The sequence below is a fragment of the Cannabis sativa genome, chromosome 3 (genome assembly GCF_029168945.1).
Source record: "Cannabis sativa cultivar Pink pepper isolate KNU-18-1 chromosome 3, ASM2916894v1, whole genome shotgun sequence".
Classification (NCBI taxonomy): domain Eukaryota; kingdom Viridiplantae; phylum Streptophyta; class Magnoliopsida; order Rosales; family Cannabaceae; genus Cannabis; species Cannabis sativa.
Window position 1 is genome coordinate 73188622 of NC_083603.1, and position 13865 is coordinate 73202486.

General features: G+C 33.7%; 5 protein-coding genes across 5 annotated transcripts; 3 read left to right on the forward strand and 2 right to left on the reverse strand.

The window, feature by feature from the left end:
- Nucleotides 1-1226: 1226 nt before the first annotated feature.
- On the forward strand, nt 1227-2071 carry LOC133035852 (uncharacterized). Its single transcript, XM_061112273.1, has 2 exons — nt 1227-1379; nt 1496-2071. Exons 1-2 carry the CDS (start codon nt 1235-1237, stop codon nt 1801-1803), a joined length of 453 nt encoding a protein of 150 aa, XP_060968256.1. The 5' UTR covers nt 1227-1234; the 3' UTR covers nt 1804-2071.
- On the forward strand, nt 1954-2853 carry LOC133036278 (uncharacterized). The gene is made up of 3 exons (XM_061112818.1): nt 1954-2045; nt 2199-2296; nt 2510-2853. The coding sequence occupies exons 1-3, from the start codon at nt 1954-1956 to the stop codon at nt 2851-2853; spliced, it is 534 nt and encodes a 177-aa protein (XP_060968801.1).
- A 575-nt stretch (nt 2854-3428) lies between these two features.
- On the reverse strand, nt 3429-4328 carry LOC133036279 (uncharacterized). The gene is made up of 2 exons (XM_061112819.1): nt 3725-4328; nt 3429-3624 (listed from the first exon to the last, which is right to left on the reverse strand). The coding sequence occupies exons 1-2, from the start codon at nt 4018-4020 to the stop codon at nt 3429-3431; spliced, it is 492 nt and encodes a 163-aa protein (XP_060968802.1). The 5' UTR covers nt 4021-4328.
- Nucleotides 4329-5658: 1330 nt separating this feature from the next.
- On the reverse strand, nt 5659-8272 carry LOC133036280 (uncharacterized). The gene is made up of 4 exons (XM_061112820.1): nt 6367-8272; nt 6077-6259; nt 5922-5975; nt 5659-5841 (listed from the first exon to the last, which is right to left on the reverse strand). The coding sequence occupies exons 1-4, from the start codon at nt 7108-7110 to the stop codon at nt 5659-5661; spliced, it is 1164 nt and encodes a 387-aa protein (XP_060968803.1). The 5' UTR covers nt 7111-8272.
- Nucleotides 8273-10014: 1742 nt separating this feature from the next.
- On the forward strand, nt 10015-12502 carry LOC115709760 (protein CHAPERONE-LIKE PROTEIN OF POR1, chloroplastic). Its single transcript, XM_030637959.2, has 5 exons — nt 10015-10296; nt 10462-10544; nt 11212-11594; nt 12069-12145; nt 12263-12502. Exons 1-5 carry the CDS (start codon nt 10238-10240, stop codon nt 12411-12413), a joined length of 753 nt encoding a protein of 250 aa, XP_030493819.2. The 5' UTR covers nt 10015-10237; the 3' UTR covers nt 12414-12502.
- Nucleotides 12503-13865: the final 1363 nt, after the last annotated feature.

Here is a 13865-nt window from a genome sequence, read left to right on the forward strand (position 1 = left end):
TATGAATCTATTGTTATTAATTACTGATTGCTTTTAAAATAGTTGTTTGATAGTTGATTTAACCTATATAAATAGTCGGCCAGCTGAAAGTGTTAGATGCATAAGTTATTGCTGGAAAGAGTTGTTTATTGGTTGTTTTGACAGATTAAAATAGTTGTTTACAACTACTAAAACTGAACCAAGTAAATAATTTACATTATTTCAGGAAACGGAACCATTACAAATATTGGTGCAGAGCAATGGGCATTGGGATGACAACAAAAACTATGTTGATTATGAATCAAGTGGAGAATTAATTTCGACCAAGTGCACTTTTGAGGAACTAATGAGAATAATGATGGAAGAACTCCAATGCAACCATGAATCAACACAACTACAACTGAAATATCAACTGAAGGAAGGAGGCCAACCACTACAAATCAAGGATGACAAAAGTCTGTTGTTCTACATAAAGTTATTAACGAAGGAGGTTGATTTCACAAGGTACCCATTGTGTGTGAACAAAACCAGTAACACGGCACCACCTAACCAAACAATGGTGTGGAACAATATGATCATGGAATCGTATGAGAACAACGCAGCACAGGAAGACTTGCAGCAACCTGGAAACAACACGGCAACAACTTCCAAGCAACAACTATCTGCGCAGACGATGGGATCTGGTGAAGTTGATACATTTTTCCTAGAAACGAGAACGAGTGTCATCAGAATCAACCATACAACAACCAGAAAACAACAGAGAAAAAACTACAGCAGTAGATGAAGATTTCGACTTCACCGACTATGCAAAGCTTGTGGCTGCAGAAATGGTACAGCAACTCGAAAACAACCAGGAAGAAGAAGAGGAAGTAGACAACACAGAAATGATTATCATCAATGACAAACGACATGAAACAATAGAGAAGGGGCAAATTTACAAGGACAAAGAAACATTGATAAGTACACTATGCTACTTTGCAATCAAGAAGACATTTCAATACAAAGTAGTGAAATCTTGCACAAAAGAATACAACATAGTGTGTTTGGACACAAGCGCAAATGGAGTTTAAAGGCTACAAAAAATGGAAACACAGAAACATTCATAATAAGGAGCTACGAAGAAGAACACACATGTGCAGTTACAATAAGATTTGGAGATCAACGACAAGCTACATCAAAGTTGATAGCAGATTTTGTAAAACCAAAATTCTTGAACACGAAAACAAAGTGCAGCCTATGAGACATAAAGACAGAAATGAAAGACAAATACGGAATAAAGATGAATTACATGAAAGCATGGCGTAGTAAAGAGCGAGCACAAACCCAGCTACATGGAAATGCTAAAGAGTCGTACAATCTCTTGCCAAGATACCTGTACATGCTACAGAAAACAAATCCAGGTAAAAATAATTTAAAAATTTTACTTTGAAAATATTTGTGAAAAAACAGTTGTTTTTGCGTTGTTATTTCGTTGCGTACATGTTGTTTGACAAAATCCTGTTTGATTAAAATTCAGGAACATTAATAGACATAGAGAAAGATGATGATGACAGTTTCAAATATGCATTTGTTGCATTGAATGCTGCTATAAAAGGTTGGCCAAACTGCAAACCAATCATCGTGGTAGACGGTACATTCCTAAAGGCCGCGTATGGAGGCACGTTGCTCACTGCCAACACACAAGATGCAGAATCAAAAAATTTTCCACTAGCATACTGCATAGTTGATTCTGAGAACGATAAATCGTGGGAGTGGTTCTTAAAAAAAAATAAAAGAAGCATTCGGGGTTCGAGAATGTCAATGCCTAATATCAGACAGACATGAAAGCATCATCAAAGCAACTAGGAAAGTGTTCCCTGAAATAACACATGGCTACTGCATCTTCCACCTCTTGTCGAACCTCAAAACAAAATTCAAAAAAAATGCAAAGCATTTCGTAGTGCCATTCTTTGCGGTGCAAAAGCTTACACAGAAATGGAGTTTGAATTCCATATGAGGGAGCTAGACAACTTGGATAAGCGCATAAGACCGTACCTGGAAAAAATTGGCCATGAAAAATGGTCAAGGTATCATTCAGAAAACAACAGGTGAAAACTAATAAGAAGGATAAAATTAATGATATATTCAGATATTTAAAGCGTTGTATTTGCGTTGTTTTTGCGTTGCGTTTGAGTTTTTTTTCAAAAGTAGAACTATGATAGAAACTGTCCAAATTATAGGTACTCTACCATGACATCAAACATAGTGAGAGGCTTTGAACTCAGCAAATTTAGCAGCAAGGGAAACACCAGTGACAACATTAATGGAGTGCTTGAGGGCACAAATGCAAGAGTGGACATACAATAATAGAAAGGAGGCACAAAAATGCACAACAAGGCTGACACCATCATCTGAGAAAAAACTCATAGGGAACTATGTACAGTCATTGTGACTAACAGTAAGTTGAGATTATCGTTCGCATAAAGTAAAATGAAAACAGTTGTTTTTGCATAGTTTTTTGGTTGTTTTAAAGTTGGTTTAAAACATGCAGGTGAAACCAGCAAACCAAAACTGTTTGAGGTGATAGATGAAGACAGAACAAGAATAGTAAACTTGAAGGAGAAGACGTGCACATGCAATAGATTTCAAAAAGATGAAATGCCATGTAACCATGCAGTCGCCGTCATGAAGGACTTGAACATAAACACATACAACTACTGTGCACAATACTACACATCAAAAGCATGGCTGCAAACATATGAAGAAACGGTATACCCAGTTGGAAACGTAAGAGAATGGGAACTTCCAGAATTTTTTGAAGACATCATAGTGTTGCCTCCAAAGGAGAGAATCAAGTCTGGAAGGCCGAGGAAAAGAAGAATGGCAGCAGCTTGAGAAACAAAGAAACAAAACAAGTGTGGCAAGTGTGGACAAAAGGGACATAACAAAAAGACCTGCAGGAGAAATACAGCATAGAAGTGGAAACAACTACACATCAACCAAAAAACAACTATATTAAAACATTTAGAAAACACATACTGCATATTACGATTGGTTGTTACATATATTTTTTTATTGTGATTTTTTATGTGGAGAGATATTGATAATAGGGAATTGGTATTATTATCATTAATATACAAAAGAACATCAAATATTATAGTTAAATAATTAAATGAGTGGAAGAAGGTTGAAATTAATAAGAAGGAAAAAAAACTACATAAAGTGATTAAAATGCAATTTAGTTGTTTGTCAGATGGTTGTAATAAGGTTGTTAATAGTATGCTGTCATGAGTTAAAGTAAATATAAAAATTAAAAATCCAAAAATACGAACAAATAAAAAACCAATTCCAATAAAGAAAAAAACATTATAGAAACAACAACTTGTCTATGATTATGAACATAATCTGGTAATAGAAAAAACAAAAGCTAAATAAAAAAAGTAGTATTTCCAACAACAACCAATAGATAACTAAGACAAATTCTTCTTTGGACCCTTTGGAGGAGCCTCATCTTCACTATCAATAAAATCCAATTCTTTCATGCGAGCATACTTATAGAACAACACAGCAAGCCTATCACGGTGTTTCTCAAAATCAAATATGGGATTAATCGGTTTCATATCAATGAAGTATTCGGCAAACGATGCAACGAAACAACCACAGTCACTGCAAAACAACCAAAAAACAACAGCAGAAAAACTTAAAAAAGGAAAATAACATACAAAATTTTAAAAACATTTGAAAATAAAAAATAAAAACAACTTACTTCGAGGTTTGTTGAGGCAAACCATCAACCTTAACAACTTCGAAAGGGTCTAAACAAACCGGTTTGTTTTCCTTTTTGAACTCATCAAACAAAGCAAAAAAGTGGGGCAACAACACCGCAAATGGCTGACAAGCTTTGATAGCAGCACTATCTTTCATAGCAGTCGACAAGGAGTTGTACATGTACATACACCTTTCCTCAATATTCAATCGACCAAGAATCCAATGTGATTCAGTCTCCATATGGATGATAAACAAAACATGATCGCACAAATGCCAAGGGGAACCACATAACATTTTTCTACCTCTGATATAATCAGCAATGGCATGCTGGGCAGTTATCAAAGAAAGATTTTTTTTCTGTGCAATAAATTTTTCATACAAAGCATGAATGGTTTTGAAGAATAAGCAATCGGTGGTTGTGAACTTAACCTTTGGCTCCTTTGCATACTTTTCTTTTTTACGTAGATAGTAAAAAATGATGTCCAGATGCTAAACAATAAAAAATGAGAAATGTTCGAAAATCAGAAAATGAATTATATTTCAACAACTAAAAAACAACCAACAAACAACATGAAGAAAACTACAGACTGAAATTTTTGAAAAAAATCAAAAAAAAAAGTAAATTAACTTACAGAATTAGTTAAACATTGGCCAGGATATGCAAGCTTGTGGAACCACATCTTGGTTGCAACATCTTCCACGCCAAAACGAAAAGGGGGAACAATCTTATCCTTACCCTTCAAGTAAACCTTGTCCTTGTCATGCCTAACATTTTAAAAAAAAAAATTGAAACATAAATAGTAAAGTAAAAAACAAAAAATACAAAAACACAACAAAAATGCTGAAAATAAACACTTACGCATCTTTCTTCGATCGGCGTCCTTCACCAAGCCACAAGTCAAAATCATTCTCGTCTTTATGTTCTACATCTTCACCAATCTTATCATCGAGAGGACACAACCCAGCCACATACTTAACAACTCCATAACCAGAACCATCTTTAGAACTAGAAATGGAAGAGTCATACTCCATAAACGGAGACGTCAGCGCTATGGGTTTCTTAGATTTCCTCTTGTCAACAAGAGGAGTTTCTTCAACGGGAATTGGGTCATCTTCAAGTTCAATGTTAGAATCAACTTTGAGACCTGTTGCACCCATCTAATATATTTTTTCCACAAAAATGAAAGAAAAAAGACAGTGTTAAACACAAAAAGTATGAAGAAACTAAAAAACAACCAAAAAAAAAAATATACCTCAAAACAAACAAGACGACGATCCGTAACCTCAACATTTTCAGAAACTGAAATCTGTTTACAAGGATCACCACCAATTCCATCTGAAGACATCTGTTTATATATGGTATTAAAAAGTAATTAGAGCATGGTTAAAAAATAACAACCTTTACACAACCAAAAAACAACACAAAAGCAACATTACCATAATCTCAACTGCTTTTACACCGGACTGAACAGTAGCCTCAACATCTATTTGAGTAGGCCCGTCATTGAAATCAACGAAATTCTTGATACAGAAAATAAAGGAAAAAGAAAATGGAAAAAAAGTGAAGTTATTTTTTGTGAAAGACTTCAACAACTAAAAAAAAACTACATAACAACTTTAAAACAAAATAAAAACAACAAGTAAAATAAGAAGACCAACAATAAATTGCGAACAACATAATCTATAAACACAGCCATATAAATAACATAATAAATACAAATAAATAGTCTGAAAAATAGTTGCAAATTTCTTAAAAAAAAAAATAAAACATAACAAGAGACATAACAAGAACATAGAATTACAAGACCACTACCTAAAACGGACTTACAACAAAATAAACCACACAAAGTAACTAAAACCTAGTTACATTGTCTACTTATCTACCTTCTCCTCACTATCAGTGGATTCATCATCACTGCCCTTATCATTTTTTTATTTTGAGTCAGAATCTTCATCAGCTTGACCATCCTTCTCTTCACCTTCACTACCCTCACCTTCTTCATCACCCATAACATTCTCTTCTTCATTGTCATCAGTTTCTTCAGATTCATTTAAATCAAAATCTGCTTCATCACCACTTCCATCATCATCATTGGAAGAGTCACTGCCTTTGTCCTATATTGAAATTACAAATTAAATTAGTATAAAACAACTTAAAAAAAAACCGAAAAACAACTATTGAAAAACTAAAATACCTTGGCATAGGAATCGGCAAAAACAGTAGAAAACTGTGTCTGCATTGAAGCCATCTGAGCACCAAAAGAAACAAGCGTGCGGACACAAACTCTTTCAACTCAACCAAATCAGATGAAATCTTCTGTTGGGAAGTATGCAACAAATCGATCTTGACCTCCAACCCATGAAATTTCTCAGAAAAAGCATCGAAGCTTGACGAAATGTCACTGCGAGCAACGATTGGCTCTTCGGGAACAGGAAGACTCTTGTAAGAGTTGTAGTCAGTGTCAAACTTGAAACTGCTCAGTTTCAAAGCTTTGAACTCACCAGCCGTGGGCCTCATATTTGAAAGTTGCAGCTGATCAAAAAACACCAAAATGAAAATTTCAATTATGAAAATTATTAATAATGAAAAATAACATAAAAACAACTACTAAAAAACCAAATTACAACAAACAGATATACCTTATCTTTGGAAACATCAAAAATAGTAGTCTTCAAAACTTTGAAAGTAGGCTGACTATTGCATGTCCACTGAGTGATCCTTGGAATACGAGAGTTTTCCTTTTGGCAGTACTTACCTTTCATGTACTTACAACACTCGTAGAACCAAATTTGAAGAACATGAGGACAACCAATCAAAGTGTAAAAAACACTCGGCCTCTTTCCCGAACTCCTTGCCTTCCTAACACCCTCAACCCAACTATCAAGCTTACCCTTCAATGAGGAAATAGTCAATTCAAAAGAACTCCGGCCCCAAGCAAATTCATTGTACCTCCCACTATCTACAACATCTAAAATAGACTTGGGTACATTTTTATGCTTAGTGCCACTAAGCAAGAACCACTCCACAAAATACAAAACTGCCAACTTCACAGCATCCTCATCAGAATCACCCCACCTCTTGGTGGTAAAACATTCCCTAACAGATTCCTTAGTGATAGAGGACGAAGTTGGCCAATATTTTTCACAAAGACTATTAACGTCTTGCTTAAAATCTAAAACACTACAGTCACCTTCACAGTCTAACCCAGTAATCAATGCAAACTCCTCAATGCTAAACCTAAGCCTAACACCGCGTATCATTACCCACAACTCAGCATCATTAGGTTGCTGAACCTCCCGGAGCAACAACCCATGAAACACTTGGGGTTGAACTTTAAAATCAGGAAGGTTAAGGAAATGACCAAAACAGGTTTTGGAAAACATTTCAAGCTGTACATCTGAAAGACAAGACTTAATGTTCTCTATCACCTGGAAAGTAGCAGTGGAAAAGGCTTTCGCAATGAATAGATTCTTCTGGTCATAAATATAATCCCATTCCTGTATCAATTGAAACAAAATAAATCAGGACAAAAACAAAAAAAACTAAAACAAAAACAGAAAACAAATAATAAAAATAATTTTTTTAAAAAAAAAAAGGACACCTTAGGGGGATTTTTCTTTGGTAGGTCAAATCCTTCAACCTTCACTGAGGTCCTAGCATGGACCTGCAAAAAAAAAAGAAATACAAAGTAAAACATAAGCAACAAATCTTAGATACAATAACAATGAATATATAAAAATGTAGTAACCAAAATACAACCAATAAAAAACCTAAAAACAACGTTTATGAAACCCTTACAGTATGATAAATGTAAGAGATAAACAACTTTCAAAAAAATACAGTAACAACACTGTCACAACTTATAAAAAAAAACAACTAAAATATTAACAACACTGTACAAGCTCGTTGTTATGAAATTTCGAAAATGGTAGTCGATAATAGTAGTGTGACAAACAACCGATAAAAAACTCACAATAAACATATACAAAACTAAAGAATAAACAACACTGAAAGATCTTGTTGCAATTGAAATTAGAAAAATGCTTCTCAATACTAATAGTGTGTAAAACAACCGAAAACAAATTCACAATAAACATATAAACAACCAATGGGGAAAAGCAATTCAAAACTGTAACAAAATACGAATTGAACTGGGCAATTTTTCAACAACCAAACAACAACTGAATAAAAACAACAAAACAACATCAACCACAATACATGACAGAAATACATAAAGAACACCAAAAAAACATAAAAACATCCTAATAAACACCTAAACCAGTGACCTAAAAAGCTCATATAAAAATTAACACAATAAAATGAAACCAAGCAAATTTAAATTACCTTCGATTCAACTTTAGGCTTTTGGTCCTCAGCATGCACTTCATCCTCAAAATCAGAATCTGAGGAAACCTAGAACAAAAAATGGGGAAAACTTTAAATCATCAAATGTAACACCACAAATAAAACAACCAGAAAAAAACTAAAGAAAAATTTAAAAACAACAAAGAGAAACTTACATCGCGTGCAGACTTGGAAATTTTTGCTCTCTTAGGCTTATGAGCATCGGCTTTAACTGGAAGGGCTCTTCTCTTAGTGCTCGATGTCTCTGGAACATCACTCACTAAATTTTTAGCAATTTTTTTTAACCCCATCTTAGCTTCGACTTTGGAAGTAACAGTTGGAGGCTTCTTCGATTTTTTAGAAAGTTTCTTCGCCGGAGATGGTGATTTCGAACCAGTTCTAGTGGTTGCCATTTATATAGAAAAAATATAGTGGAGGATGACAATGTAGGTTGAGGAAAACGTGGGTGAGGGCTTGGAGAAGGTGATCGTGGGAAGAAGAAATGGGTTAGGGCTTGATAATGGTGATCGTGGGAAGCTCGGTTTGAAGAGTGGAAGAATCAGATAAATGAAAAATTCAAAAAAAAAAATAAGAAATGAGTTATGAGGTGGCGTGCGTGTACGTGTGTAAGGAAGAAGGGAAAAGGTAAAATTGTAATTATTAAACTTTTTGAAAAGTAAAATTGAAAAATGTAAAAGTTAAAAAAGTTTAAAAAACCGTGTATTGATAAAAATGTAAAAAAGATGTCAATTTTGACATGAGGTGTAAAAATCTCTACAATTTTTGGAAGTTTTACAAGTTGTCTTTTGGAAATTAAAATAGGAATAATTATGTCATAATAGCTAAATTGGATTATTTTAAGTAATTTTAATTCAATATAGATTGATTTGATTATAATAAAATTTTACCATAAATAAATATGTATAAAAATTGCTCTTTTGGGATAAGTACAATAAAGAAATTTGTAATATTTTAGAAATGGGGACATTAATAATGAATTAATATAGTTGATTTTGTCTATTTTGGGTAGGATTATGGAATTAATGGGTCATTAATGCTTAATAATCAAGGTTATTTTGTTTCATTGTATTGAATTACACTAATCATTGATAATCAAGGTTATTGAAGTACATTATTCGTTGCTTACTTTATTATTGCGATAATTTTCAAAGTAAACTTTTGATATCCTATGGATTGGAGCATTGCAGGATTTTTGTTATTACTAGATTACATATCAAAACTTTTAGGTTTTAGGGTCTTAGTAAGGGATAGTAATCCTAAGATGATGATGAAGTAAAATACAAGAGTTAAGTTGGTACTATCCAAAGGGTCTCCCTTTGGCTAGTTATAGTATTTTATATGGGGATCTAGTTTTTCAATTTTTGAGTTTTGAGTGTTTTGATCGGATTGATTATTTTCTAATAATTTTTTTTGGTTTTTTGATTTGTTTTCAGTTTATTCATATTCGTTAGCTTTGGTGACGACTATCAGCAATGGGGAGATGTATTTCAACATGTTAGGAGCGTTGTTTGAAGATGTTATAGCTTTATTGTCTAAATTTTCGGGGGCAGTTTTGTCCCATGTGGCTCGCTCTGATAATTTAGAGGCCCATGGCTTGGCAAAGCATGTTCTGCGGTTAGACGATGAGCTATCCCGGTTCGAGGAGGTTCCAGCGCCGGTGGCGGACGTGGACGTCGTAAATTCATCAGTGATTCTAATCACTTTGTCAAAAAAAAATAATAAATAAATTATACTATTTATTATTTTAAATTTTGATTTTTTATGTTGACTTTGAGCTAACAATGATATAAATGGATATGATGTATTTTTATAATCATTTTGAATTTGTTGTATATAATGTTAAAATTCCAAGAATAAAAATGTGTCAAAATAAAAAAAGAATAATAATAATAAAAAGGAAAAAAGGAAAAAAAAAATAAGATAAGAAAGTAAGGTGCGCAATGCGCATTCCAGCGTCGTATAGCGTCCCGGTATCGGATTATAAGGAAGAAACTCACAAGATATGAGTCTTCCTCTAGCACCCAGCTTCCCCAACCAACCACGTTGGTTCTTACAGACACCTTCAACTTTCTTCTTCATGGTGTTCAAACCTCTTCCGAATTAGGGTTTATTGGTTTTAATTAGGGATTTTGGATTTTCTTACTCATGGCCTCCATTTGCCTTTCTAACCCTACTTTTGCCACTCCTTTCCTCGGGAAGAAAATGTATTATTTCTCTCACTGTATATGTATAGTTATGCATATAATATTTGTAATTAGAAGTTGATCGAATTTGGATTCGAAATTTTGTTTTTTTAGTATCTATAAAATGATATCGTGGGGCTGAAATTTTGAATTTTGATTGACATTTCCTTCTTTCCCTTGTGACAGTTCTTTTCGTGAAAACTCAAAGAAGACTTATGCCTTTGTGCAACTGGGACGCACTAGATGTGCTGTGGATACACCTTTTGGAGGTACTCATTTCAATTTTGATAGAATGAAAATATGAGAAAGAAAATTCTTTGTACAACCGCTTGTTCCTATATCTTTTCTATATTTGCCATGTCTTCTTCATTTGTGCACAGTTGCGTTCAAGATGATTTCATTTTTCAGTTGGTTTTTCTTTTGTTTTTTGGTGTGTGTTTGTGTGTGTGTAGGCAGGGGACATACTAAACCTGCTCAGCTGAACTTTAGTTTTCTTTTGATAACCAAATATGTTTGTGTTGGGTTTCCTAGAAGATATTAGTTATTAGTCAGGCTCTAAGGATGGCAAATGAATTTCTTGCAAGAGATAAATTTCACAATTATGGCACCCTTACTGAGTTGTTCTAATAGACCCCAACTGCGGTCATCTGCTAAGAATTATAGTGTATAGATGTTTCTGAATGTTTTCATGGTGGACTTGATGAGAATTTTGTTTTCTTTTTTCTTTTTTCCTTTGACAACAAGCAATGAAACTTCAATTATTCATTGATAAATAAGAAGTACAAAAGACTTGGGAAGATAAATTTTCTGAATTTCTCCATCCTGAGAGATATGAATACTTCTTTCATGTTGTGCTCATAGTTTTTGGTCAACTCTGGTGTCTTCAGTAAATTCCATTAACAACTAATTATATATGTTACATGTAATCTTCAATAGGTAATGTCCCAACTTTTCCTCGGACTAGGGTTTGGGATCCTTATAAGCGTCTTGGTGTTAGCCCTGATGCTTCTGAGGAGGAGATATGGGGTTCACGTAATTTCCTCTTGCAGCAGTATTCTGGACACGAGAGAAGTGAGGAATCAATAGAAGCCGCCTTTGAGAAAATACTCATGACCAGCTTCCAGCAGAGGAAGAAAACTAAAATTAATCTGAAGACCAAGTTGAAAAAGCAAGTAGAGGAATCTCCGCCATGGGTTAAGAACTTGTTAAGTTTTGTGGAACTTCCCCCTGTTGATGTTATTTTAAGAAGGTTGTTCCTCTTTGCATTTATGGCTGGTTGGAGTATTATGAACTCAGCTGAAGCTGGACCTGCTTTTCAGGTTTGTTGCAACATTTGATCTGTTTCTTCTTCTTCTGAATATTTGCTATGTGAATGCAACTTCTCTTGGTTTTAAATGGATTAGACAAACACTTTTAAGGTGTTGTTTTTTAAAAAATGAAATTCTTATTAGAAAGGAGGAGAGCGTCGCAGTTCAAATTTACTGTTTTAGGATTCAGATTTCATTTCATAGGGTTGTGGCTGATAATTTATCTTATATATGTACTTGTACAACTGATTAGTACTTATTCTTTGTTGGAATTCTTTTAAAGATTATCATTAAACTCTACTCTGTTTCTCATAGATCTGAAACTCTTAATGATTCTCCTAAATGTACTTTCTGATGTCTTCTTTCTAAACAATAGTAAATTTAAGTTTGAGACTCTTTGGATCCCTCCAAACTTTCTAGCAAGATATTAAATAATGCCCTGTATTCCCCATAGCTGATTCTCTATGTTTTTGCCTTATATCTCAGGTGGCAATCTCATTAGCGGCATGCATATATTTCCTTAATGAAAAGACAAAGAGCTTGGGAAGAGCTTTCCTTATAGGGTAAGTAATGGAGACAGAAGTTGCACTTCATATTATACATTTTGTTATACACGTTTATCTCTCATGTCTATTTTTTTTCCCTTACAACACAAGTTCAATGGTGGTTTTACCTTGCAGATTTGGAGCTCTGGTAACTGGTTGGGTATGTGGCTCTATTTTGGTTCCCAATATTCCATCAATTCTCTTACACCCAACATGGACACTCGAACTTGTAACCTCACTAGTAGTATATGTCTTTTTATTTCTTGGTTGCACCTTTCTCAAGTAGAAGTAAAACTTTTTGTCATATCACCCGGAATATCTGTTTCTCCCTGAACGCCACAAATTGAATCAAAGCTGAGCTAACACTTTTTTTTTTTTACTTTTGCTGAGTTATGAATTTCCAGTTTATATATTATGAAGGAAAAGAAATATAGATAGTAGTTGCATGTTCGTATTTGTATACTTGTGAATTGAAACTAAGCACATTTCCATTTGTTTACAAATCTGCAAATGCATACGCCAAATTTATTTCTCTGAAGAGCCTTTCTATACATACAATTACATGCTATTTATTTGATGAAGAGTGACAGTTCTATTGCATGTTGTATCTACGACCCTAGTCTTTTGGGTGATACACCAACTAAACGAATTCGTGTATTTTAAAAGATTTATGTTGGGTTGTCATTTAAAGAAAGAAATATGACTTTTTGGAACAAAAAAACATTTATTGTTTTTGCAAAATTTAAATACGACTTGTTGATAATTAAAAAAATAGACGATTCATTACTATTAACAATTTTTTTTCCTATCTTAGCTGCAACTTAAAATCATTCATCATTTTAAATTTCAAATAACCTTTTTCTTTATTAAGTAAAATAAGTTTTTTCTTTTTTTTTTTTTTAATAATAATAATAATATAGCACTTATTATTACAAATTGTTTCCAGGGTGGAAAGTTTTGGTACGTAATAGTTTGAAACTTTGTACATGAAAATTGAAAAGACAGATTTAACTTTATATTTTTTTTTTTTTTTGAACAAAAGGATAAAATTATTCAAAACTGACCAAATACAACCAAAGCAAGGCTCAGCCGAAGCAACAACCACCAAAGTCTCACCAGCTACTAATTACATTCATGATTCTATCATTAGCTTTTGTATTTTTACAAGCAAAGTCCATTACCCTAAACTTGACCAACCTTCTGATATCTCTACTTATAACAGCAGTAGAAAAACACATCAAATTAAACACAGCTATTTCTATTTTTCCACACCCAATACAATATCCCAGCCAAGACAGCATTAGTAATCTGATGCTTTAAATCAAACACAGTTTTGATTCCAATCCTAGAGCTCTATGATGTCCCTCAGCCAACTATACACCCCAAATCAGCTGCTAATTTCTCTCAACAACTTTGTGAAGTGGCAGTTCATGAAGAGATGATTATGAGTCTCCTTGTCCGGTTCACAAACCGGGCAGAGGTTGGATTGAATAGGAATAATTCTTTCCAATTTGTCCCTGGTTAGAAGATGAAAATTGCAGGCTTGCCAATAAATAAACCTGCGCTTTGGAATGATAAGCCTATGCCAAACAGCCTTGGTGTAATCAACCACCTGATTATCAACAAGAGAAGCATAGAAAAGTTTAGCCCATGTTTAACAAACTTCAACAGATTTGCTTCATTAGTGTACTCCCTTATCTTCAAAATTTTTTTGAAGTACCAACTCATATTTTGATTT

Coding starts and splice junctions, on each gene's coding strand:
- LOC133036279 (XM_061112819.1), bottom strand. CDS start 4,020: ATGTTATGTGGTTCCCCTTGGCATTTGTGCGATCATGTTTTGTTTATC. Junction 3,625..3,724: donor TTGCCTCAACAAACCTCGAA/GTAAGTTGTTTT, acceptor GTTGTTTTGCAG/TGACTGTGGTTGTTTCGTTG.
- LOC133036278 (XM_061112818.1), top strand. CDS start 1,954: ATGGAGTTTGAATTCCATATGAGGGAGCTAGACAACTTGGATAAGCGC. Junction 2,046..2,198: donor GGCCATGAAAAATGGTCAAG/GTATCATTCAGA, acceptor TCCAAATTATAG/GTACTCTACCATGACATCAA. Junction 2,297..2,509: donor CATTAATGGAGTGCTTGAGG/GCACAAATGCAA, acceptor TAAAACATGCAG/GTGAAACCAGCAAACCAAAA.
- LOC133036280 (XM_061112820.1), bottom strand. CDS start 7,110: ATGTTTTCCAAAACCTGTTTTGGTCATTTCCTTAACCTTCCTGATTTT. Junction 5,976..6,076: donor AGAAATTTCATGGGTTGGAG/GTCAAGATCGAT, acceptor TTTGGTGCTCAG/ATGGCTTCAATGCAGACACA. Junction 5,842..5,921: donor TTGCCGATTCCTATGCCAAG/GTATTTTAGTTT, acceptor ATTTCAATATAG/GACAAAGGCAGTGACTCTTC.
- LOC133035852 (XM_061112273.1), top strand. CDS start 1,235: ATGAAAGACAAATACGGAATAAAGATGAATTACATGAAAGCATGGCGT. Junction 1,380..1,495: donor GCTACAGAAAACAAATCCAG/GTAAAAATAATT, acceptor ATTAAAATTCAG/GAACATTAATAGACATAGAG.
- LOC115709760 (XM_030637959.2), top strand. CDS start 10,238: ATGGCCTCCATTTGCCTTTCTAACCCTACTTTTGCCACTCCTTTCCTC. Junction 11,595..12,068: donor AAGCTGGACCTGCTTTTCAG/GTTTGTTGCAAC, acceptor CTTATATCTCAG/GTGGCAATCTCATTAGCGGC. Junction 12,146..12,262: donor GGAAGAGCTTTCCTTATAGG/GTAAGTAATGGA, acceptor TTTACCTTGCAG/ATTTGGAGCTCTGGTAACTG.